Below are 26,495 nucleotides of genomic sequence, written 5' to 3'. Positions count from 1 at the left end.
ACAATCTTGTCCCTGACATCCTTGGAGAGCTCTTTGGTCTTGGCCATGGTGGAGAGTTTGGAATCTGATTGATTGATTGCTTCTGTCGACAAGTGTCTTTTATACAGGTAACAAGCTGAGATTAGGAGCACTCCCTTTAAGAGTGTGCTCCTAATCTCAGCTCGTTACCTGTATAAAAGACACCTGGGAGCCAGAAATCTTTCTGATTGAGAGGGGGTCAAATACTTATTTCCCTCATTAAAATGCAAATCAATTTATAACATTTTTGACATGCGTTTTTCTGGATTTTTGTTGTTGTTATTCTGTCTCTCACTGTTCAAATGAACCTACCATTAAAATTATAGGCTGAACATTTCTTTGTCAGTGGGCAAACGTACAAAATCAGCAGGGGATCAAATACTTTTTTCCCTCACTGTACATACGCACAGACGCATCCACATGTGCTCAGACCTTCTGTAATTTATAAAGATGCTCAGTATGGTCTGCATAGTGAATATGAGTGTGCGCATAATGAGACTGTCAGACAATGCGTAGCACATTGAGACGTGAATATTAGCTTGCCCATCAGCAAGGTGAGCGTCCAAGGTGGTGTGAGATTGATGATGAGCTGTGTGGCGTCTCTTTCTCCCTGTTCCATAACCTCCCACGTCTCCCAAGCCTTTATCTGCCCATGAGGCATTTAATACAACTGCTGTGACTTTGAACAGAAGTGACTATGAAATGATAAAGCGTTTTGACTCTTCCAAGAATGTCTCCATCCATCGACATCTTAAAACCATACTAGGTCAATCTAAATTTTGATTATTGTTTTATATTTTTATTATTTTATTGTTTCCCTTCTACGTGACTTTACCGAAAGAACCAAGAATATAGGTCAATCTAATTGTTAATATATATTTTTGTTACATTAGCCACAAATGTACGATATAATGAAGTAATTTCCAGAGGTAAAAGCCATATTACATCTACACGATCCAAGTTTCCAGAAGTTGTCAATCGCATTTAACGTGGAATGGGTGTTTTTTGGTCTGCGTGGCATTGAAATAGACGTTGAGATGTACTGATAACGAGGAGGCGATGTTGTTTGTGGGGTGACTAAATCGCGTGTCTGTGCACCGAGCCCGGCGCTGCTTTAGATGCCGGATTCAAATCCTGGGCCCCTGCACTCGACATTTTTGCCAGGTCATTGTGTAACAGAAACAGCTAATCGTGTCACTCCAATGATGAATAACTGCAGAGTTGAACGTTTTAATTGCATTTCCATTTGCACTTAATTCATTATAACAGTACAGCTGTAAGTACTGTGCTGACCAAGAAATGCAGGCATGCTCGGCGCGGGCTAGACCTCCCCTACATCAAGGATCCTGTGGTCCTAATAAGTGCTCACTGACAACACCTGCTCTGACCTTCCCGCATGAATGAATGGACATTCATAGGAGAGGAGTGACGCAGTGTTTTTTGCACCGCGCTATGACCCCAGCAACATAGGTTTGATTCCTGGACACGGATAACATTAGTGGCGTGTGGAGATCTGAAGGGTTGTCTACAAGGCTGATTGGGGAATCTGTTCTTTGTGTTTGTGTAATAGTAACAGGGATGTCTGAAATACGAACACGTCAGGGCTACGATTATCCACTGCGTACATTTAACGCATAGCAGGTTTTTGCGACCAATATTGCGATTCGTAATTGATTTTTGGGTTGGATCGCGCGAGCAGAATGTGTGTCGTACGCCCTCCTCCGCCCGACGTTTATCACGCGCTCAAACATCGAGTGAAAGGGCGCAAACGACGCTCTTTAATTAACGGCACGCGATTAAAACTTCATTGTCCACTGCTGCCCTACCTGCTGCCTGCCTCGCGTCTGAGCGTCGTGAAGGCAGCAGGAGAGGTGGCGAGGCGTCTCAACGCAGACCAAGCATGCGATGTGAACGCCACTCGGCATGCATCGCTCGGCCTTGTCGGCTGCACAAACAGTGGCCACTCTCTCGCCTCCGCCATCCATCCACTCCACACATCGGCAAGTGCAGTGGCCACACAACATGCGGCAGGCTGCACAGTGTCACAGCTTAGCGGCAGTGTTATTTCTTAACGTTCTACGTTTCCTGCCTCAGTTTGTCATCCACACTGCTCCGCGTTTTTTTTTTAAATGATGTTTTTGCAATTCGATACGTGCTGCATGTGCTATACAAGTTTACAGGAAAAAGGGGGGGATTTAGAGGGGGGGGTGTGCTTGGGTTTGTCGCGGAAGAAACGTTGTGAAATTTTTAGACACAGCTCTTGAAATCACGCTAATTGCATCTGTGCTTTTTAAACCGACGGGTTTCATTCGATATAAATATTGTGTGTGTGTGGCGTTGGTGGATCGCGCGGGATATCTTGTTTCGTGAGCGGCAATCGCTTGCCGTAGCGCACAGCGAGCTGCCCGGCCAAACCCATCTGTGCGGTTTCACTGTCGTCGCCCGGTACCCGTGTAGGTTTCTCCTGGCACTCGAGTTTCCTCCCACATGCAAAAAATACTCGGCTTAGACATTGGCCAAACATCCCCAGCAAAGAACCCTGCTGAAAAAGTATTTAGACTCGGCGAACGCTTTCCTGGATAAATAAACAGTTGTTACTTTTATTCACATTATAAGAGTCCATTCATCATTCTTAAGGGTTGACAAGAAATCTCGGCTTACCGTACGTGCCACTGATTGGTTTTGCAGTAATGTAATTTCTCAGCTTCACAGGCATATCACTGCCAACTGCCATTTTAGCCGCTGCCAACTGCTACCGTACATCTGAAGTTAGCGGAAGTAATGGAGACGTGGTGAGAACCAGAGCTTAGTGAATTAAGCGAATAATATTTAATATCGGTTAGGAGGCATTAAAAATATATCTCCAAACCCTCAATGAGTGTGGAGCGGTGCTAATCTCAAATGGCAACTCTGAGCTGGTGATCAAATTCCACTTTCCTATGACAAGGGCCAGTCAATTGGTGGTGGTTGTTATTTTTATTGACCCTGGTGGGGTGGTTATGGGTTAAGTCAATCCCCGCCGCAACCTCACCCACCGGCCCACCCACCCACCCCGACTGGGATTTGAACTTGTCTCGCAAGTAGAATGATCTCATCAAAGAGCCGCCCGTCCCCGCCGACCCACCGACCCACCGACCAACCCACTGACCGACCGTAGATTAGCGCCGCACTTAAACCTTCGCGGGATGCCTGCGAGATTTCACCTACTCACTCGAGTCGGCGGCGTTGTAAACGGCGTCGCCCGGTGTTTACAAAAGTGAGCGCCTGGGCAATTTGCCCCCTTTTTACGACGGTGGTAAAATAGCCCACTCACGTGAGTGCAACTTTAATGGGATCTTTTATATCCATAAACATTAAAACAATTGCGGCCCGGTTCATAACGAGTCTGCCTCTTGTCATTAAGAAGGGCCCTTTTCTTCTCCACCACCCTCGAAACCAAAGTCGACAGGAGGACAGTAATGGGTCTCGGTTATGTTTTTGGTCCCCGTGGCAGAACGTCATTAAGCGTGGCGCGCGACGGTAACGAGCCGCGCAGGATGCGGCATTCCTTGGTCGTATTTGCGCCGGCTTATTGAAAAATAAAACGAGGGAGTAAATAATAGCGGTATTAATGAAGAGCCGCTCGCAACATCTCTCCTTGCCGCTGTAACGTGAAGTGTTGCAGAATAATGGGGCTCCGTAATTTCTCTGGGATATTCTCGGTTGTTTGGCTGCGGCAGTCTTTTCTGTGTGTGTTATAGGCGAGTTGTAATTAAATGCACTGAAGGACTAGATTAGGGCATGGTTGACATGCCACTGGAAATGTTTACTTAATAAGCGACGAATATTCCTCTTCTCGTTACTATATTCCTCGTTACGAATATTCCACTTCTCGTTTTTCTGGAAAACAATCAAATGTATCGAAAAGGCATCCAAAACAGACAATCTGCACGTTGAGCTTAACCGAAATGGGGAATATTTTTCAGATCCCAAAAAAATTGTTGACAATTTTAACCTTCATTTTTCTGAAGCTGGTAATCTTTTTGATAATGTATTGGGAGTCACCCCTGCTCATGCAAATTCCTACACCCCTGTCCAAACATTAAACGAATTTAGCCAATCCACGAAAGTAATGTTCTGAAACAACTGTCCTATCTCAAAGGGTCCTCCTCTACTAACTGTTGGTCACCTAATACACAAACCTATAGCCCATATTTTCAACCTATTAATCAAAGAAGCTTCAGTTCTTCTAGAATGGAAATATACCTATGTCTGTCCACTTCACAAGGGGGCCCTAAAGATGATCCAAATAACTACCGACCTATCTCAATTTTGTCCCCGTTGATGAAATTTTTTGAAAAATTATTGAACTACCAAATTAGCAGTTTCCTGTCCACCAACAATCTACTACATCTAAAACAATCTGGGTTCCGAAAAAAATACAGCACCACATCTGCTGCATTAGACTCTCTGAATCACATTTACAGTAGCCTTGATAATAAGCAGTACTGTGCCTGTCTTTTTCTTGACCTGTCCAAAGCTTTTGATACAGTAGACCACAACACTCTGCTTCGTAAACTAAGTTGCCTCGGTTTTTCCGAAAACGCAGTAAAATGGTTACAAAATTACCTCTTTTCTCGCACCCAAACTGTATTCACAGATGGTTGGAGGTCAAACAGTGTTAAGATAACAAAAGAGGTTCCACAGGGTTCCATCCTCGGCCCCCTTTTGTTCTCTCTTTATGTCAATGACTTGGGCACTGACCTGGATCATTCCAGGGTAAATCTTTTTGCAGATGACACGATGCTGATTACTGCTGGCCGCTCTCTGGATGACGTGATTGCTAAGCTCCAGGGTGAATTCAACAAACTACAACATCAGCTAGTTGCTCTTAAACTAGTCCTGAATACCTCCAAAACCAAGGTGCTATGCTTCTCACCAGGACTAAAGCAGGAAGTTATTTTTCCCCAATTACATTCCTTAAATAATTATCAAATTGAGCAAGTCAAGATCTATAAGTGTATTGGGGTCATCCTGGATTCACAACTGAATTTTAACGATCACATTGATTATATTGGTACAACGACAAAATAAAAATTGGTTTTCTGTATCGACACAAGCACTGCTTCCCCCGTATGTTCCGTTTGGAATTGATAAAAGCTACCATGCTGCCTCTACTTGACTACTGTGACATCGTGTATAAATCAGCCCCAAGTACTGTACTGAAGAAGCTTGATTCCATCTATCACTCGGCCTTAAGGTTTACATTGAACTGCCCATATAGGACTCACCACTGTGATCTCTACATTGGGTCAAACTTAACATCTCTTAATGTTCGACGGCTTGTACACCAGATGTTATTTATTCACGATGTATATATATATTCTTGGGTTCTTTCGGTAAAGTCACGTAGATGGGAAACAATAAAATAATAAAAATATAATACAATAAAATTCTCACGACGTTTCGACTGCAACACAAGCAATCATCATCAGGTGTGAAACCCACAACAAGAAAATTTGAAAATTTGTTTTTTCAAATTTTCTTGCTTGTGTTGCAGTCGAAACGTAGTGAGAATTTTATTGTTTTATATTTTTATTATTTTATTGTTTCCCTTCTACATGACTTTACCGGAAGAAACAAGAATATGAATCCCTGCAGTCACGAAAGCTTTAAATCAAAATTTATATTCACGATGTACTTACAAAAAAATCCGCAGACTACTTGCTGGATCTCCTCTCTGTTTCAAAGAACAAATTTGACCTCAGGTCTTCGCTCATTTACCAGCTTCACATTCCCTATTGCCGTATACAAACTGGAGGAAGGGCCTTTGCTATTGATGCCCCCAGGGTCTGGAATGCTATTGCCAATATACTGCAACTTGAATAGCTACCAATGAGATCTTCTCTCAAAACTGCTCTAGAGGAGTTGTACACCCCTAGCTGCCACTACTATTCATTGGCGTAAAATAAAATAAAATATTTCGCTCCGGATGACGCTGCAAAGTATTATCTGTATGTTGCTTTAGCATGCTGATCTTAAATGTGCATTGAAAATTTTGATACTCCGACTGATGCTTCTGTTGTTGTGGAGTAATTCATGCAGCCAGCTATGGCTCTAGGGTTTAGTATTACATGATATTTATGTAGTTTATTGTAAAAAAATTCGGTCACAGTCCCTATGATCACTGTTACATTGCAATTATGGCTTTATTTTTTGGTGATTTCGAAAACGTTTTTTGGTTTGGACATGTTTGTTTTGTTGTAGTACGGATTTAGACTGATGGCCTTAATCTAAGTTTTCTTGTGGTTGTTGTTGTTGTTGTTTGACTTGCATCCCACTGGGATTTTTGCACACAGCGTTGGTGTACGGTGCTTTTTCAGGAATATTTTGCTGTTTTTTTCATGGATTTTCTGTTTGCACAGTCACATAGTCACTTTAAGATATTTTCTTGTTCGTGTTTTCGTTTTTTTGTTTGTGTGATTGCGCCCGATTCAAGAGCCGAATGGCTCACAGGGCTATACCAAATAAATAAACTGAAACTGAAATGAAAAAAATTCGTTTGCAGCAGCGTTACCGTTGAGTGTTTTGAGTATTTGCGAGTGCATTGACCGTGCACGATAATCCTGGCGACCGGGGCTCTATTTCTGGTTTCGCTTACCATTGGAAATTGGTAATTCAACCTGGCTTGAGCCTCCCCTAGGTCAGCTTGGTCTAAACAGAGCACCTGGCGTGGTTTGTGAACATCAGTGCTGGAGAGACAAAGGTGCCATCACCTCCCTCTTTTGTGCCATGCTGTCTTCAATTTGTCCACTCAGAGAGCTAAAGAGCAGTGGCCCGGTGGTTACCACACTGCCCGCAAATCCAGTCCATGGAGGGTGATTATTGGCCACACCTAAATTCAGTGGTGAGTGGTATCGGTGCGAGTGACCAGCGTGGTGAAGTTTGGTCAAGCAACGCCCATGACTGCCGTGGCGTGGCGAGAATGACCATGGCGCCGTGAATTATTAATTGTTATTGTTAATTGCAAGGACCATCAGTGACAAAATAGCACTTGCGTTTTTGCATTTAACACGTAAAAGCATGCAAAGTTTTCCTTATTGGACTTCAGCGTACGTGTTTGAGACGTCAAAATGTGACACGCCTGTTCGTTGTGGGGTTGTCTTTGTCCTCTGTAACTGCGGAGGCAGTTGTGCAGCAACTGAACAGCTAGGATTCGCGATTGTGGCAGCTCGCGATAATGCTAAAGTCGCAGTGGCTAGGACCCCTTCCGTGACCTCTTCTCGCGACGTCCGCCGGCCATCAGAGCACGGCATCCGCAGAAGCCAGTCTCACAAAAACACGGCCCGGAACGTCCCAATTGTCCTCGGTGAATGTTCTCTCTCATGCACGTGGGCATTTCAGGAAGATAAACGCAGTGAAATAGCATAAAGAAAAGGCAGGAGCCGAGATAAGAACTCTAATCTTATGGGGGCCCCCTTACATCACTGCCTCCGCGTGCTCCCTCTGCATAACCTGACCACGTGCCACGACTAAACCTCGCTCACGCTTCCTGCCCTACCCTCCTTGTTGCCCCCTTTCCATGCAAGCACCCACTGGGATGTTTTCGGTGTGTGGAGAGAGAGCGGCGGCGCAGTGGTTATCGCGCCCTCGCCACCAATTTAGACGCCTGAGTTCGATTCCCGGCCGTGGCTAACATCAGAGGCAAAGTGGGATTTGTATGTGTGTGTGTACGTATGCGTGTTGAACTTGTTTCGCACCGTACGTAGCCAACCACGCTAATCGGAGGTGCTCGAGAAGGACAACAATCTAAACACAAAAATCAGTTCTAAAGAAATTAGTTTTCAATCTAGATATGCTAGCTCCAGTATATTCCTAATAACGGAAGGAAGTGCATTCCAGATGGCTACAAGAAGTACACCTGAAGGGGGGTGATGCGGGTGGTGAAGGGAGGTCCTGTGGCCTCCCTTCACCACCCGCACTGACCAGTGTGGTGAAGTATGGTCTAACAACCTCAATGACCAACACGGCAGGGGGCGGCCTTCAAGCAAATAAAAGTGTAACTTTAATAAAATACGACAATGTGTATGTGTGTGTAATATGTCAGGTTCTTCATGCTGCAGCAAGACAGTACCTCATGCAGCAGCAGCAACAGCAGCACCAGCAGCACCAGCATCAGCAGCACCAGCATCAGCAGCATCAAGGAGGCGGTGTGAAGTCTCCAAAATCAGACAAGCAGCCATCGTTGCAGGTAAGCTGGCGCCCATCAACTCTCGCACTCATCCGTCTACCCTCCCTGTGAGAGATGAAACCAGCTGCCCTGGAGAACAGCAAAATCCATCGTCACGGTCATCATCATCAATTCACTGATGAGGTCATTACCATGTCTCCATGTTAATACCAGTATTATAATCATCATCATCATCACCACCACCATCATCGTTATCATATCTTTACCCGATGAATCTTTTCCCATATCTCCATGCCACAATATCATCATCATCATCATCGTAACAGTAGCAGCAGTTAGCATTTTGTAAGTAAAACAGAAATCTGAACGTGCTCATAGTAGCAGCATTGTATAGTTTATGCATTGTAAATTCCAACTGGAATGCCTATTTCAATGTTTGGTTCACTTGCAACGAAAATACAGCTGCACATTTATTTTTGCTGCTGGGTGGCATTTTTTCTGCCAAACACGTGTTTGCCGGGCGCCTCGTGAAAACGTTGCATCCCGGTCTTCCAAAGGACCTCCCCTCTTGCAATCCTTTCTCCACGATATACATAACCAAGTTCACGCATATATCAGCCTTTGCACCACTGGCATCCCAGTGGGACCGGGTGGCGCACGCTAATTGTCAAACCCGAGTCAAGCTCCCGATGCCGCTCTCGTTACAATTCACACGGCAACGTGGCTCCAAGTGGAGTCATTGTTTTAAAGGTGCAGGCGCAACACTCCCTCTTCGTGATGGCTAATGGTGATGTTGAGCAACAATTGAGCTGGTTGAGCCCATATCATTGCGTCAGGAGTCGTGGAAGATGGCCCCCACTCTGCTAAGTGAGAAAATCCACAACTACTAATGCCATCATCGACAATCGATCAACGATCTCCCTCCCGGTTTCCAGAGCACAACATCACGCCTACCGCAAGGCTGCCACAACCGATGCTCCCGGTTGTACTTGCGACCTGGTGCAAAGTATGACGCGTGTTGCGCAGGTGAAACAATCACAGGTCACTGTGTTTAATTATTGGCCTTGTTTAACATTTTAATAAAGTGCAGTGCAGACTGCAAGGCAACGCTAGACACAGGAAAGGGCAGACGTGAGCTGGCGGTGCCTAGAGGGAGAGTGGCTGACGCAGCGCGTTTAATCACCACTGCATTGCTTGCTAACCTCCTTTGACGCTTTTAAGTGTTGGTTAGTAAAGGGACAACAATTGTTATTTTACATTGAGGCCGTTGAGCCCAAAACAATTGCGTCAGGAGTAGCGGAGTGGTGAATCATCGCTGTGGCGATGCCTCCTCCTTTGTGTTTGTGTTCTGTGTTCTGGGTGTTGACCACAGTCTCCGCACACCGCCGGTGAGTTTGTCATTTTCCATTGGTACATCCAGTGTCCGCATCTGTCGCTGCCGTGATTTCTGTGCGGATGTGGCCATGAGTTTCACGGGGATCTCCTGCGTTGTCGGTTTTTTTACCGCGGCAAATACATATATATTTCCTGCAGACGGCTGGCTTGTTTAAGCCTCCTTAAATCCTACTTTGTCACAAAACTGCGTAATTGTATTTGGTGCTTCGCGCACAAAAATGAAAACACCCTCAGCGTAGGTGTGTACGTGCAGGCACGTACACAACACGTGGTTCAAATGCACTCGTGATGGTCCTGACACAGAGGTGGTAACATTCCACGTTCTGATGGCAGACGTCGGCACTCGTACATAATCATCAATCATGATCGATTCACTGCTGGATGAAGGCCTCCCCAAGCCATCGCCATCTCTCATGGCTCTGTGATGTGAAGTTCCACCTAGAGCCTGCAGACCATGTGATTTCATCGCTCCATCTTCACCGAGGGTGTCCTCCTGAGTGCATTCCACTCCATGGCTGCCACTCTGTCACTATGGGCGCCGTGGTGGCGAGATGTTAACTACCTCGCCTGGTATACATAGAGGTCGTTGGTTCGATCCCTGACGATGCCTGTATATTTGGAGTTTGCATGTTCTCCCTGTGGTCGCGTGGATTTTTCTCCGGGTCCTCCGGTTTTTCCTTCCACATTTCGAATCAACGTGCGTTTAGAGTATTTGGCTGCTATAAATGTCCACGTGATAAGCCACTTCATCAAACTATCATTTGTGGCCAAATAGCTCAGTGGGCCTTACCTGGTAAAATAAAAAAGTTGATAGTTTACAATCCCTGACCTTCGCCCATTATTTCTGCTTTTCCAAGCCCACTTACTTTCCTTAACAGTTTAAATTATGCATTTAACCTGCAGTATATATGTTCCCGAATAATACACAGTAAACACACGTACAAAAAAGCACACACACAAATAATATCAGTATTAAAATAAACACTACATTATATTTTTAACAAACTTCTGGCACATGCGGTGTGTGGTGGGTCTAACACGTTCGTGTTTTAGTGGAGCTTGGCAAGCTATTGTGACGGTTGATTGGGCCTTACTCTCGACAACGTCATTGAATGCTCAAACCCACGTGACCCTCATTTTAGCCAACCCAGTGGTGGATGGAATAAAAAAACAAGCCGGACCATTTCTGTTCAAACTTTGCATTTATATCTAATGAATTGGGTAGTGGTGGGGCAATGGTTAGCATACACTGTGCTTTCAACCCAGTGTTGCGAGCTTGATTCCTGGCCATGGCTGTCATCAGTGGTGAGTGATATCTGAAGCGGTCCTAGGCTGCCTACCACCTGGCAGCTTGGTCAAGGATGGTCATTGACTGATATTGTTTCAAGAGGCCTTCATCTGCATCGACAAAGAGACAAACAGGATTGTATAATGAAGACGTATGCAATTTGGACACTCATCATAAAACATTAATTTAATGACAATGAAGCTCCCCTCATCATGGGCACCGGAATTAATTACATTTAAACCACACATAGTGCAGTTTGATGGCTGTTAAAAACAAATCCCCGCACCTTAACCTGCGATTCAGACAGCAAACCAAGAACTCTCCGATTAAGAGAGAAACGGTGGTCGAGTTTTGCTGAATAAAATTAACAGCTGGGCAGACCTACGGTTTCACTCTCGAAGCGAACACTTGGCCAGGAGGCGTGTGGGCCCTGTGACCTCACTCACTCGCCCTGCACCCCCCCCCCCCCAACTTTGGCCATTGGCAATGAGAGGATTGGCGGCTCGGATCTAGCAGCAGGGCGCCTCGCCTCGTCCATCCGCCCGCTCGCTCCAGTCGCTCGTACCCTCGTTCACCTGCCCCAGGATCTCGCCCCCGCGATCACACCTTCCCCGACAACACACAAAAAAAATTTGCCAGCTCTCTCGGCGGCAGGAGGTGATAGCCGTAATTAGCGTTTTCTTGCACATTTACTGTGATCCCCACCTCAAGCGTGAACGTGCACCTTTGCCGATCTAATTAACATTATCGGCACACAGACAGTAAGGCTTCCTCATTAGATCTACACACATTTAATTAGAACGAGCGGCACAACGAAAATGCATAACAGGGTCAAACTGTAACGCGAGGGTGTGTTTTTTAATTTCTCTCTTTTGCCTCCACTGTTTCTGGGGCTGGGTTTCGTTTCGTTTCCCTCCCCTTCTCTTTGTCGTGGGCACTCACCGTGTCCGCTAACAATGCCGCTCTCTGTTTTCACTCGCGAACTTGCGCGGACCAAAGGACCTGCTACGTGTGTTTGTGTGCGCGCGTGCCGGTCTTCATAGCTACTTGCTAACAGCGCTTGCGGCAAAAAGTCTGTCAAGGCGATACCGGGGGATCGTTAGGTTGTGAGTGCCTTGCGTGCGGAGCGGTGGTTTTGTGACCCGCGAGCTTTTCTACAAACCCTGGTGACCGGAATTCGATTTCCACTCCTGGCCAAAATCAGTGCCGATTATCTGCATCGGTTCTGGGCATCCTCTAGGTCGACCCAGCCCCAAATGAGTACCTGGTGCAATGTGTGAACATCGCCACTGGGGAGATAAAGACGGCCGGGCGTGGTGCAGGTCACCCACGCCCTCGTGTGCCCGTGCCGGCCTTCACTGGTGCTCGCTAACAGCACTTGCCCCAACAACTTGGTAGAGCTACAACTGGGGATCTTTGTCTTTGTGCGCTTTACGTGTTGATACTGAGAAGGTGTTAAGCACACACACTGTTAATTCTTGGGGACAAGGGTATATACTTATTGTGAAATAACACTTTTGTTCGTCCAGTGTACGAGATGTGTGAAGTTTGTGTGCATAATGACCATAATCAGTGCTGACAGAAGTGCTCTCTGCGGTATAAGAAAGCTAAATGGGGTGTGTGTGTGTGTGTCTGCTTTTGTGTTTAAAATGCGTCTCCGTGTCTCCACGCTTAATCAATGGGGTACTGAGCTCACCTCAAGCAACAGCCATTAGCGAGTGGTGGAAATTCCATATTCCTATGGCGTGGGAGGTCAAGCCTCTACACAGAATGCCGCTTCTGACCACGAACAAAGTGGCACGTACTCATTGTATTGAACCCTAGAAAGATGATTGGTTCTCAACCCCCGAATGGGATTTGAACTCTTATCCTTTAAATTGTGCGTTGCGTGGTCTATCCGCAGACTTTAATGTCACATGGCAGCCCGAGTTTGAGTCCCACCAACGATGGATAAAATCAGGAGCGAGCGATAGCTGAACCGGTCCTGTGACCTGTCCCGCCCTTCACCAGCAGCCCACGCTGACCAGTGTGGTGAAATATGGTCAAACAAGCAAGCTGGTGTGCAGAGGCCTTGGTGCAGCAGTGGATTGACACAAGGGTTTCAAATTATGCTTATTGCTGTTATAATACAATGAGAGCCGTTGATTTACACCATCATTTGTCTTCCTATAAACACTTCTTGTCCAGAAGCACTTTGCAATGTTTGAGTAATCATCTAAAACGCCGTTTTTTTTATTAAACGCTCAAGTCTGTTTAGAAACATTTGTCATCCAATTTGTGGAAAGGTGCAAACGTCCCGAAAAATACATTTAGTTGGTTATTGTCCTAAACGATTTGAGCAAAAATTCTGTAACGACAAAACACAAAAAAGTAAGCAAAAAAAAAACCCCGCATAATCATAACGATAACAACTTGTGTATAATTAAGGCCTTTCTGCATGCGGGGCCGGCCGCGCCAGCAATCAGCGTGTTTGTGCCGAGATTTGTTTTGCCAAGTACCCAAAAAAAAAATACCCAGTTATTAATAGACGGCTAGGCGGTGTACTCCACACACACTCACACTGCCTCCGTAGTGTTGCACTTTGCATTACCCCCCCGGCTTTTTGAGACTGTTTTGAAGATAAACACCGCTGACAGCGCCCCGTGCCTTGTTTGCTTTTTCAAGAATTTGCCCCGCATTTGTGTTTACAGCAAAATGTGATAAGCTGGCGTCACAGGACGGGAGAAAAAGAGTTAGGTAACTGTCAAAATATGCGCGGCGAGAGCCGACGCGAGACGCCGCAACCCACCCACCCCCTTACACCCCCGCCGTTTGGAAGCCCGAATGAAAACAGCTTTGGTATAGTTAAACAAAAGATAACGGTTAAGAGCGCTTAAAAGCAAAGCATTTAAATTGATGCCAGGAGTTGGAACGGCCCTGTCTTCTTTGATCCCGGGCGTGACTGACACCGGCCGGCGGGAATGCGCTCCGTAAATAAATTGTATCGACCCGAAGAATTCCGCGCGCCGGCGTTCGTCTGAATTCGTAATGGATTCGCGTCCCGGGCGCGCGCGTGCACGCGTGTGCGTGCGTGTGGACCGCTGGATCTCACCGCGTGTAGAAGCTGGGGGAGATGGTTTATGCGTCAAAGTGGAGTTGACGGCCCAGGGGAGCCTAATCTCCCCGTGCATTTTGCTCAAACGGGTCCGAGTAAGCGGCCAAACGTGGGATCGGTTGAACGCAGGGAAGTCTTTCACCGGCCGACGGCTCGGCCGTGAGGAATCGGCCGTGAGCCGTGCCCAACGATGGTGCAGGCCGGGCCCAGCCTCCTGCCACTGTTTATGTCCCACGTGAGCTGCGCCCATTATTGCTGCATTAACGCACTGCATTATCAATAACTCGCGTCGAATAGTGGCACTCGTGTTGACTAACGTCTCCTGCCCGTGATGCTAATGGGCGTAATGTGTCTGTCGGCGGTGCTGTCCTTGAGGCGCGATGGTGCCGCTTAGCGAGTGATCTCCGTTGGCTCGCCACTCTCGCTGAGTCCATTTGCACCATTTGATTATTTCCGAATCATCAAGACTGAAATCTTTCAGACTCAAGACTCAAAAGGAGACAAACTCGGGCACCAAAATAAGTCTAAATGTCGTCCTCGGTGACCCGGAGCTAGTGGTCAAACTTCCATATTCACATGAAGGGCCCCAGTTTTATTTTTCCATCGGACAACCGCTGTTGACTTTCCAAAAAATGCCTTGGTATAAAATAGCATAGCTGACTCACTGAGGGCTGAGATATATAGACAGATATCTGGGAAAGGTCAGATACGTGAACGTCGATAGAAAGCGACAGATTGCACCGTGCACAAATAGCGCACTGGGTGAGGTGGTTAATCGGTCATGGCGGGTTTGTGAGGGGTCGGATATGAGGGGAAAGTGGGCCTCGTTAAGCCCCTACAGAGCAAATCACGACACTCAATCAGACGTTGTAAGCGGAGTGGGAAAAACGTTCTCGGCTGCTTCTGTTACGGCTGCCTCATTCATTTACGCCTCGACTTGGCGTGTCTATGTTTTATTTTGTGTCATTGTTAACGTTCAGTATCACTCATTGAGTGGAGAAAACGTGTTGCCCCAGACAGTCGCTTGTAAAGTCGCTTATTTTGGGAGGCACTGGTTGGAGGTCGCTCCTCTCCGCCTGTTTTTCTTGCGTCGATTTGTTTATTTAGTGCCTGTGGCAAGTCCTGGGAAGGGTCACTTTCACATAATATTAGTTAGTGAACTCCTTGGCTCACGCTTTGCTCATTGTATTTGAGCACGATAATAACATCGGTTAAAAGTGACTGGCTAAAATGTTATCAGCGGGGAGATAACTTCAAGTGAGGTATTTTTGTTCCCGTTCGGTTGCATGGACCCCGTGGCACATTGTGACAGTTTTGAGGCCTGTCGGCCCACTATTATGATGTAAGACCCACGAGCGGTATCAGTTAAGCATTGTGCAAAAGTTTTAATCTAAATACGGGAACAAATATGCGGGACCACAACGTAAATGAATGTCCAATGGTGCCCTTATCAGTTTAAAACAATGGAGATAAAAGCCGCGTTATCGCTCGCCTCTCAATGCGGAGGAATAACATCGCAGAAAACAAATCTTTGTACAAGCAACACAAAAGATCGCACACGCAGGCACGTGAGTGAAGGAGCTTTGCGTGCGATTCCCGTGCGCCGTTTCTGCGCTCGAGATCCTATAGGTAACTTTAACCCTATGTCTGGTGTTTATAAAGTCATTCGATTACTCTCTTGATTGCTTCAGAGTTATTCTGGCCGGTGTCGAAGTCGGACAACAATTGTTATTTTACATTGAGGCCGTTGAGCCCAAACAATTGCGTCAGGAGTAGCGGAGTGGTGAATCATCGCTGTGGCGATGCCTCCTCCTTTGTGTTTGTGTTCTGTGTTCTGGGTGTTGACCACAGTCTCCGCACACCGCCGGTGAGTTTGTCATTTTCCATTGGTACATCCAGTGTCCGCAATCTGCCGCTGCCGTGATTTCTGTGCGGATGTGGCCACGAGCTTCGCGTTGCCGGGTCTTTGATGAGGAGCAGGAGCAGCAGGGAGGTGTTTGTGACTTCTTGTGATCTCCATTCGGCTCTCCAAGCGTCGTCATCAGGATTTACTAATAAGTGGAACAAAACAAAGTTTGCCATTAAAACGATTGAAGCCACAGTAACTGTATGCGTAATCGCACCCCGCTATTGCGTAAGGCTTCATGGCAAGATCTCCACATCAGTAGCAGTGGCTACTGTGGCTACTGATGTCCTCGCATCCCCTCAAGCTGCGCCCTGTGCTCGTCTCTTCCCTCCCTTTAAATTGTTTGGGGAATTATTTTTTCTTTGTATCATGAATGTAATTATGGAGGAGGAATCAACAAGTCGCGTAGTTAAAGTCATAACCGGTACGTGCTTTAGTAATCCGATTGCAAGAGTGAATTACTCACCACTACCGATGCATTACCTCATGTGGATTTGTATGGCCAGATATAGGTGCTCACAATAATGGAACATACATTAATTAAAGTTAACCGTGCGATTGTTTGTGTGTGTGTGTTTGGGAGCGGTGGTGTAGCGGTTAGCACTACTGCGCTACAAACCCGGTGACCTGAGTTCAATTCTCGCTCATGGGTAACACCAGTAATGATTATCTGAGCCAATTCTGGGCCTTCCCCCGAGGTCGACTTAGCCTTAAACGAGTGCCCGGTGTAGTAGCACAATGGGCTTGCAATACAGAGGCCCCCACTTTAAATTGTGCCATTTTCACATTTCCCTCCACTCTACCCCTGCCCATCACCACCACCACCACCACCTCGGGCCACCCTGGAGTTTAAATTGGTTGATATGTGGCAGGTCGCGTCTGGTGGGGTAAGGTACGGGAACAGTGGGACAAATATCCCCTCTTTGAGAGGCTCTCGAGAGCTCCATCTAGTGGAGGTTCTTCTCCCAGCAGTGGCGTGAGCAGCTCATCACAGTCCTGCGCCTTTACCTTCGTTTTAGCCATAAGTAACCGCATATTAAGTAAGCTGATAATCACAAACACTTAATTAACCCTTAATTAACTAACACGTGTTCCCTCGCAAACTTTCCTCAAAATATTATCGTGCAATATCGTAGCTTCATGCAAACGGCCTTCACTTTCACCTCATTTTCACACGTGATGATCACTATGAAATAATAAATATGATTGATGTCTCTTTTTTTCCCATCTCGTTTAAACCAACTTAAAACCCAGATAATTATCCCAACAAAAGTGTTCATAGTTTTAACAAATTGCGCCTCAGGTTTTCCAGTGTGCTCAAGACCAACAATTTATTTGTTCTAGTAACGTGAACAAGTTGTTGTTGTTCCGTTAGCGTAAAACAATAAGAAACATTTTCAACTTTCTAGTGTGAGTCAGGTCATTTTATAAATGTGTATATCGCCTAGAAAAAAAACGATGTTAATTTTAATAGGTTCTTCAAGTTGCTTCTGTTACGTATCATGCTTGTGTTTAATTATTTAAAAAAAACAGCGTTATTTAGCAAATGTTTGCATTTATCCACGTGTTCGTGTCTATATTTTTGGTCGTTTTTGCACAACATTTTTTTGTTTGGTTTTGCAAATTATGCCAAGAATAGGTCAAGAGGTCATTTTCACTAGTCCTGTTGATGCCACCAATCATGGGCCATCATTTCCTTCCTTTTGCTCGATCCCTCAGCTGTTGACAGTCGATCCTTGACCTCCAAGTACTGCACGTACAGCGTCCCACGATTTGGCTTTCGGGTCTTCCCTTTTTGTTGCAAAACTCTGACAATACAAATGCAAACAGCCAATGAGGGTTGTGTAATTTGAAACGTTAAATCAACCTAAAACACCTTTTTTAAAAAATCCGCTACGTCTGATTTAACCTTTGGTCGATTCGTCAGTCTCTGAGTCTCCTCCTTCCAGATTCAGATCATGTTTCTCAGCAGGGGGTTTAGCGACCGATGACACGGACCCACTTCTCAGTCACGGCAGTCAATGTGAAGAAGTATTTGACTCCATCTGTAGGCACAGATGCCCGTAGTACATGACAGATATCTCCCCCGATAGCTTTAACAGACGTTTGCTATTTTGTCTCCCGAGTGGCGATGTTTGCACACCACACCAGGTATTAATTTCAGGCTGGGTCGACTTAGGGGAGGCACAGGACTGGCTCTGATATTCTTGTGGTCAAATATCCCCCCCCACCTCCACCCTGATTCAACAAAAGTTAAACTAAGAAAAACTGAAACACAGATATAAATTAAACGATGACATTTTAAGTGCCTGAATAATCTCCATGGCAATTTGAGAGTGTGGCCTGATTTTTAAAATTTCTTGGGCAACACATTAATCCGGGGAGTTAAAGGTTGTTAAACTCACTGGCATGCACCTTTTGTTAAGTCCGAATAAGGCCCACGACAACCTAAGATATTCAAGCATTGTCTTAAATGCACTCTTTTCCCTACACAAGTACATTAGTCTACACGAGACTGCTAATGTATTTCTTTGTAATTGTCAGTTAACCATATTGACTATGGCTTTGCCCGGCGTGCCACAGAAATGAAGCTGTTATTTTTATACCACGTCACCCTTTGTTCGATAATACCGCGCGGACAAATAAATGTCACCTACGAGGCGAGTGTGATCGCCAGCATCGTCTGTATACGTCAGGAATTATGAATGGCAGGCGATGCACAAACTCCCGAGTGTTGCGACACGGCACGGCGCAATCCCCGCGAGCGACGTGGCGGAGTTGCTCGCCGAGATTTGTTTTACTCAAAGGGTTAAGTGTGGCAGGACATTGCGGCCATGCATTAAATATGAGTCGTAATTATCAGATGTCGGTAAAAAGTACAATTTAATTTAGGTTTTTAGCGCAATCAAAGTATGGACTTTTAATTGCTGCTGTGGATGGCGGGATTTTTTTTTCCTTTCTTATATATAGATAACAAAAAAATGAGGGAATGTGGGGTGGGTTTTTAAAATCAACGAACAATGGACTGCTTCAGACCCGCAGGGAGTAAGTGGATTAATTCGGGGAAGCCCTATTATATTAACTGTTTAGTTGTGATGGGTGAAATGTGCATTAATTTAAACATAAATGACTAAACAGATGAACACTCTCAGCCTCACTTGATATTCCGGTGATGTTGAATACCACCCTAAATATAAGATGTTGTAGATTCACCTGCATTATTAAAATGGTGCAAATTGCACGTTAATTTGAAATGTTCGGAAAATTGGGTTTTTTTGGGAGATTGCTGGAGAGAGAGAGAGCGAGAGAGATTGTGTATGGCCCACGTCCAATGTTCAATTAAATAAGTATGGAAATAAATTAAAATAAATTAATGGCAATTACCATATGTGAAAATGAATACGTACGTATATAGCAAACACAACTTCGGGGTACGTATGTATTTAACAAAATGTGTACGTCTGTGTTTGTTTGTTTGTTTACGCTATTATAGGTATGGAAAGTAGTGGTGCAGTGGTGGGCGTACTGCGCTGTGGCCACAGCAATCCGATTGAGATTCCCAGCCATGACTACCATCAGTGGCGAGGGAACTCTAGGTCGACTTAGCCTTAAATAAATACCCGCTGTGGTGCGTTAAACATCGCCACTTGAGGAGTGATGAAGGGAAGCCGTGCTAGTCACATCGCCGTCACGTGCTATGCCGGCCTTAATAATAGGTGCTTACTAACAGAACGTGCCCTCCAACAGTCTGTTAAAAGCTATGCAGGGGCACGGGGGCTACCTATGTCTTTGTATATCGATTTTTCGCCTGTACTATACAGCACTTTCCTGAAGAATTCGATACGGTTAAACTAAGGCCATCGCCTTTTGGCATATACGTGCACACAACTCCGCACGTGACACCCTTCCGTTACTGACGCAGCATTGTTTGAAAGTGTGGCATAACAGCAACAAACAGGAAACGCATCTCGAAACGCAAATGAATTTGTAAACGCGCTGTTTTTGAACAGCATCGGGGAGCGAAATCTTGTGAACTCTGTGCTGTTCATGTATAAAGCGTTTCATTAGCAGTCCGTTACTTTGCACGTGTTTACAATATAGTGTTTATGCGAGGCGCTGCCAAGTGTAACGCACGCGTAACAGGTTTGCCCAGAGGAATTGGCTGTTGTTCATTGTGTTATGTGCACACCCCACCTTTGTGGAGCAGAGAGAGAGAGAGAAATACCACTCAAGGAAAACAAATGTGCACGCCGACACATAAGTGCGTGACAAATGCGCAAACCCTTGCTCCGTGACGTTCATTCTCCAGATACATGTACTTTGTGTGAGATGTTGATGGAGGGATTAAAATATACGTGTGTACGGTTAAAAATGTATATTTAATTTCTTCTGTTTGGAGAAATGCCACATTTACAGGACAACTTTCTACAGCTTCAAAGTAATCATTAAGCGTCATCGTGGAGGACGTCAATTACCAACCAAATAATGCCCTGTTCCCAGCGTATTTGTCTCTCTACGTGAACAGCGCACGTGTTTGTGAACACAACCCTTGGCTGTTACGGCCTTCTGGTTTAACACGCGCACTCTCTGGACCTGTTGTGACATTCACCGTCTCATCAGCAGTCAGGCTTAATACAACAAATGCTGGCGATGTGTACAGATTTGTCTTGTGGATGGTATAGTTTTGCGTCAGACTCGGATCCATTTCTTAAAGAAAGAGTCCTGTAATCATTGGGCAGTCCACCAGCATTAGTTTGAGCAGACAGTGAATGTTGAAACCGATCCAGTTATGCTTGCATTGAACCGATCAATACTAGTGATAATAATATGCACTCCCAGAAGGCCGTGAATGCTTTACATAGTTTCGACAAGAGGTGAATGTATGTTAAGGCAACGCTTTATTGTACCAATTTCGATAAACTTTTTTACGTGGAACGACTACGAAACTCTGCAACAACATCGGTACGACTTTAAAAGGCGTTGCCGTTTTGTTGTTATCGTAATGTTGTTCTTGCTGTTCTGCGAGGTATTTTTCATCTGAGAATGCCAGAAAAATTACCACATAACAAGCGTTTATATGAATCCTATAAAGTTTTGTAGGTGCTGATAAAAGATTTGTCGACTTTTACGGCGCGTTCAGTTTTCATTGTCTTGCATGTGGCAACGCGCTTATAAATACACATTATGAAGCGTTCACACGCTTGGTTATTAACGCCCGAGACGGTGATATGTAAGGTTCTACTTCTCTCTGTCTGCATTCTCGTGTCCTTGTTTTCACGTTGTGTTTTTTTATGGGTGCGCATGTCTACAATGTGTACCATGTGATACGTTTGGGTGTTGTACAGGGTTTTTTTTGCAGACATCTAAATGAATGGCAGATGTGCCCTGATACAGTAACACCTATGATCTAATAAAGCTGAGTAGAACTGGGGTATTATGTGACTGGGCACACTTTGCAGGTGTCTCTCACCGCGCGTAATATTCTCCTCCGAATCAAACATCAGTAATGTTTGTTTTTAATTTAAACGTGTAACTTAAACAGGCCTTCCAAGGTGCTCCCTCCCCCCCCCTTGGTACCCCCCCCCCCCCAGTCACCCCACCCCCCGCGCCCCTTGATAGCTACAAAGGGCCCGTAGCATCTCCGTTTGGAGGAAAATCTTTTGCCGGTACGAGATTCAAAGAATCCTATTTTCCAAAGTCAAGTAAAAGGTTGATTATATCGTTGGCCTGATATTAATGGCAGAGGGGCCCGTCTTTAGAGCACACATCAGAGAAGGCTGAATAGTGTGACCTGTCATTGTAGGAAGGTTTTCTCTACATATATAAGGTGGTGACCTACAGACGCTGACACTCTCAAATACAGTAGTGGCGAGAGTACGCGACTGGAAACTGAGAGGTGGCAAGTTCAAATCCCTGTTGGAGGGAGATGACTCAACCCCGTCATCCCTTGCCAAATGAGTACCACATTATAGGAAGTTCTTATTGGTTGTTTCTCTGGAGTGACTTATGTTGACCGTTAAGAAAACTAAGCGGGCTTGCACGAGTCACATCGGCTCGTCGGGGGTGATGGTGCAGTGGCCAAGACTAGCCATTATTTTGTATAGTAGTCATTCTTGAAAGTGGAATCCAGTATCAGGAAAGTGTGGATTGTTGCTCATTTCCTGTTTATGTGGCCTGTGATGGTGATAAACATTCTGCATTCCTATGGCAGGGATGAGTCACGCCACCATGATCATAAGCACCATCAATCCACTGCTGGATGAAGGTCTTGCCTGTGGCTAACAGGAGGATATGTACCTAAGAGAATGCCCTCCATGGAGGTGACACCATGAAAAATCAGCGTGTGTGTGTGCGCGCGCGCAGTCCACATGACTGATACATTAATAATTATTAATAGGACCATGATAGTTGGCAACAGTTTGGCGAGCTCTTTAGCAGTGGATTGAGCAACGCTGGTGACGATCGAGTGATGTACCCTTGCCATAGGAAAGTAGAATTCCCACCGCTAGCTCAGGGCACCTAAACAGGAAATGAGCAACACTCCGTAACTTTTTGAGATGGAATCTACTCTCAACGATGGAAATGATACAACATAGTAAAAATGAAAATTCTTGATTAATCTCACCTTGGTTGATTTGTACCTAGATTCGCTGTGTAAACAAACCCGTGTATTGTGAAAGCAGGTGTATCCCAGTGTGTTGACAAAACTACAATTTTTGCATCGCCAGATGTACCCTACATCTGGTGTACTTCAAAGCGAAAGATATAAAAAAAAATCAAAAACCTACGAGGAATTTTTATTTAAAAGTGCACAAGATGTATCAGGAAATGGTGCTCAATTCAGCTGAAAATGTCTCTGTTGGGAAAGCAAATACTTCTGTTTGCTGTTTTTGATATTATAAAAGTCTGCTCGGAGTAACCATCTCAAGAGCTTTATTGCGATCATCTTTCAAAAACAGGCCCCGCGTTCTGACCACATTCTAAGTGCAAAAGAATGCACGGTGTGGTTTTTGTTGCAGCGCGCCAGTCCACCCGGCGTTTTGTGTGGAAAACGCATTAGCCTCTTTCGGGTTGTATTTCAAGTTTCCACAAACACTCCAGCACGCCAGCCACTGAGATATATTAATAAAAAAATGAATTAAAGAGGACGGAGGAAAATAAATGTTTGTTTCTCTCTGTATATACAGTGCATTTTAAATCAGAACTGCTCCACCCTTCCCCCCCGTTCCCTTCCCTCATTGATCCTTAGAGCCCTGTTGGGGTGGCAAGTGTTGTAAGTGAGCGCCTATTAAGGCCAACATGGTACAAAGTGGATAGTTTGGTTGACACTGCACCTGGCCTGCCTTGTTTCCACGTGCTCGTATTGAGACTGCAGGCTGGGGTGTCCGGATTGTTTTGTAAGAAACGGATTACGCTACATATTATCCATTTAATTACTCAACTAATCGGATATCACAAAATAATGTTGCGGGAGGCGAGAGGCGGGCGGGATCTCACTTTTCTGTGCCACTGGACGGGAGGTGACGGACGGGGCGTGGCGACGTTACCCACTCATCGCCGGCAGCGCCACGCTGGGCGTGGCTTTGTCGGGGGGTTTCCTGCCTTCGGCAGGCAGGAAGTCGTGGCGACCACCTCCTTTTATAAAGGCGCTCGACTAATCACCGACAACAACAAAAAGTATCCAATTACAATTGTCTGTCGACGAATCGGCGGAATCGAACATAACCTGGAGACAAAGCCAAGGGGATGGTTCACGGGACTGGCCACAGGTATCCCGTGCGATGCCCAGTCTCGAATAGGCGCTCACTGAACTCCGGAGACAGCACGCCCGCACGCTGTTCGCAGTGCTACTGGGGTCAAAAGTTGGGAGCTTTTTTGCCCGTCCGAGCATATGCGTGCTGACGCCGCGCGCGTCTTTAGCCGTAACCTCTCTGAACAAACCCGTGAACGACAATCGCCGCTCCCGAGCGATATTCGTAAACTCGCCGCGATGGTCAGGGAGGAGGAGAGCGTCTTGCGGGGAGGGCGATCAGAAAGCTGTCGTTGGCCGTACACACGTGCGGCACGCCGCGGCGCTTTGTTTTATTTGGTGGCTGATGTAATTTCCTCCATCACAGACAGCTAAATCCTTTCCTGTCTGAATGTGGGGAAAGTATACGAACAATCTGGTAACTCGAGTCTTCTCAGCTGCGGGCCGAAATGCGTTTTGTTGAAAAGTTGTGTCCGGAAGTTGTAAATACGTAAAAAAAAAGAGAGAATGGGGGGGAAAAGGTTCATTAATAGCAGGGCAGTAAAAGGGACTGTTTCAGATTTATTGCATGAAATGTAAGCCTAATTCGAGGCAGTATCAATCAGTAACTGCTTATGATTCTTGCTGATAATAACTTAGAAAATTACGGCTTACATACCACCTGGCCTCCATAAGGATGCCTATTGTCATTGAGACCGGGCCCTGCGGTGGGGTGGGCCCAACAAGTGCGCGCTTTGTGTTCCACCGGCCCGCGAACCACCGCCCCCGACCGCCGTTGCGTCGCTTGGAGGGGACCACAGAGGCACCGGGCGGGCGAGAAGTTGAACGTAAAATGAGGACGCGTCTCTTTTTTTACATTGTGGATCCGTCTTCCTCGAGCGCAGCCGTGCTCAGACACGTCATCTTACGGCCGTTACCTCGCCTGCGTGCGTGGCAGGGCGAAGGACGGGTCACCTGCACGCTCGGAAAAAATTCCGGATTCTTTTTTTAAGGCGAAAGAATGTTGGCTTCCTCCACGCTCTCTCGCTCTCGTTTAAAAAAAATGTTGTTCTGCCTCAATTTCCACCTTGTTTTCAACTATTCAAAACATTTTGATACGTTCACGAGTATCCAGTTTTTGCACGTGCCTCTGTTATTCCCAGCCAAAGGCTTTTTTGTTGTTTGTTTGTCAGTTTTTGCTTGACCTCGTCGCGTTTTTCAGGTTGCATGAGACACAAGTTCGCTTTTTTCCAGCACCGAGGGCCAAATTGAGGACAGGTACCATGACAAGGGTTGTCATCATTACCGTGGCATTCACACGGGGGCACGCTGTGGATGTTTATCCAGAAACACCGAGGATTCTCCATCGGCTGCCTCGGTTTGTCCCTCGACATCTCGGATGCTGTCTGATTCACATCTCTCACATTATTTGTGTAAACGTTTCCGTTGCCACTCGACGCGAGCCCGTTGCAATACGCCGATCGCAAAACGGAAGGGGTACAGAAACTCGGCAAAGGCAACGCGATCTCGGCGCGACAGGACCCTATGAAGGGGTGAAAAAAATTGGACATCTCTCACATTCTTGATTTGCCGTACTCGGTTGTCTAGCGGTGCACGCATCAGCGCACAGTTCCCGGAAGGTTTTTTTATCCGCTCCGGTTTGTCCCCTCCAACTTTAGTCACTGCTAGCTGCCATTTTTTATTTGCTCCCTCAATGCGGGCTCCGGTGTGACCGTAACGATGTGAACGGAATAAGGGGACACATTTGACACGTAGTTCTTTCACGGCCAGCATTGTGCGCGATCCGTAATCGGTTTCTTTTGTGGTAGATCGTCGCGTTAGCGATGATGACGTCAGATTTCTTACAAACGCCCTTCACCACCCGACGGAGACAAAACAAATAAAGTTGTCACCTGGTTTCATTTTTTTATTGCTCTTCCAAATAGCTCCTCCGGTTTTGCTGATAAACCAAATTAATTGGCGCATTGTTCCCATGACGTGACAACTTTATTTGATTGGCTCTATCCAGTGGGGGTGGAGGGTATTAGGTAAAGATCTACCAACACGGGGATCTCACCCAAATAAACTAATTATGAATGCAATGGCCAGATGTTGAAGAGATTCAGCCAACCACCGTACTGCATAGTTTAAAATCAACATATGCGTAGGTATTTCCTTTGCCATGCCTCAACATAACGAATTATATAATTGTCTAAATACGTAAATTAATGTTCTTCGGCTTGAGATTTAAAGAGGCTTTTCCTGGATAAGTTTAAAGGTCAAAGTGTCTTGCTGCTCGAACGAGCACAGGGCGACTCTCATCTCCATCGGATCCGGTCCTGATCCATCGATGGAAATTCCACATTCCTATGGAATAACCGCGACTGATCTCCGGCACAGTAGTTACCCCTCCTAGATGAACGATAGTCAGAGTCGATCGTTTTGGCATTGTAACTCGCCACCTTCCCACTGTAGGTGAGGGTCGAGTGCTTTCCTTTGGTGCTAATTGGTCGGACATATATTTACAGAATGTATACACACACGGTTATATGTGTACACGCTTGTACCATGGGTTGATCATTGTCCCTCCATCCTGAGTCTCCACCGTCCAGCGACGCGTCTTGCCAAAGCCTATGTACCGTGTTTTGTGACGTTCGATACGATATTCTTGGTTCTTTCGGTAAAGTCACGTAGAAGGGAAACAATAAAATAATAAAAAATATAAAACAATAAAATTCTCAAGACGTTTCGACTGCAACACAAGCAATCATCACCTGATGATAATCGTGATAATTTTATTGTTTAATATTTTTATTGTTTCCTTTTTATGTGACTTTACCGAAAGAACCAAGAATATGAATCCCTGCAGTCACGAAAGCTTTAAATCAAAGTTCG

The 26,495-nt window shown here is 45.7% G+C and overlaps 1 protein-coding gene across 14 annotated transcripts in view; it reads left to right on the top strand.

The window, feature by feature from the left end:
- Positions 1–26,495, top strand: part of LOC116949418 (forkhead box protein P1-like) — a 432,818-nt gene that overhangs the window by 210,732 nt on the left and 195,591 nt on the right. For 12 of the 14 annotated variants that reach the window (XM_076072004.1, XM_076072003.1, XM_076072007.1 and 9 more), the window contains one exon: positions 8,105–8,248. In XM_076072004.1, coding sequence (XP_075928119.1) covers positions 8,105–8,248 — 144 coding nt within the window. Of the gene's footprint in view, positions 1–6,815; positions 6,905–8,104; positions 8,249–21,503; positions 23,641–26,495 lie in introns of those variants that run through there. The other 2 variants (XM_076072014.1, XM_076072016.1) reach the window with 2 other exon arrangements.

This window comes from Petromyzon marinus, chromosome 36 (assembly GCF_048934315.1).
Source record: "Petromyzon marinus isolate PM22_M1 ecotype Great Lakes invasive population chromosome 36, UKy_Petmar_22M1.pri1.0, whole genome shotgun sequence".
Lineage (NCBI taxonomy): Eukaryota > Metazoa > Chordata > Hyperoartia > Petromyzontiformes > Petromyzontidae > Petromyzon > Petromyzon marinus.
The sequence above is the reverse complement of the archived record's forward strand: the minus strand, read 5'-3'. Positions and strand labels throughout refer to the sequence as shown.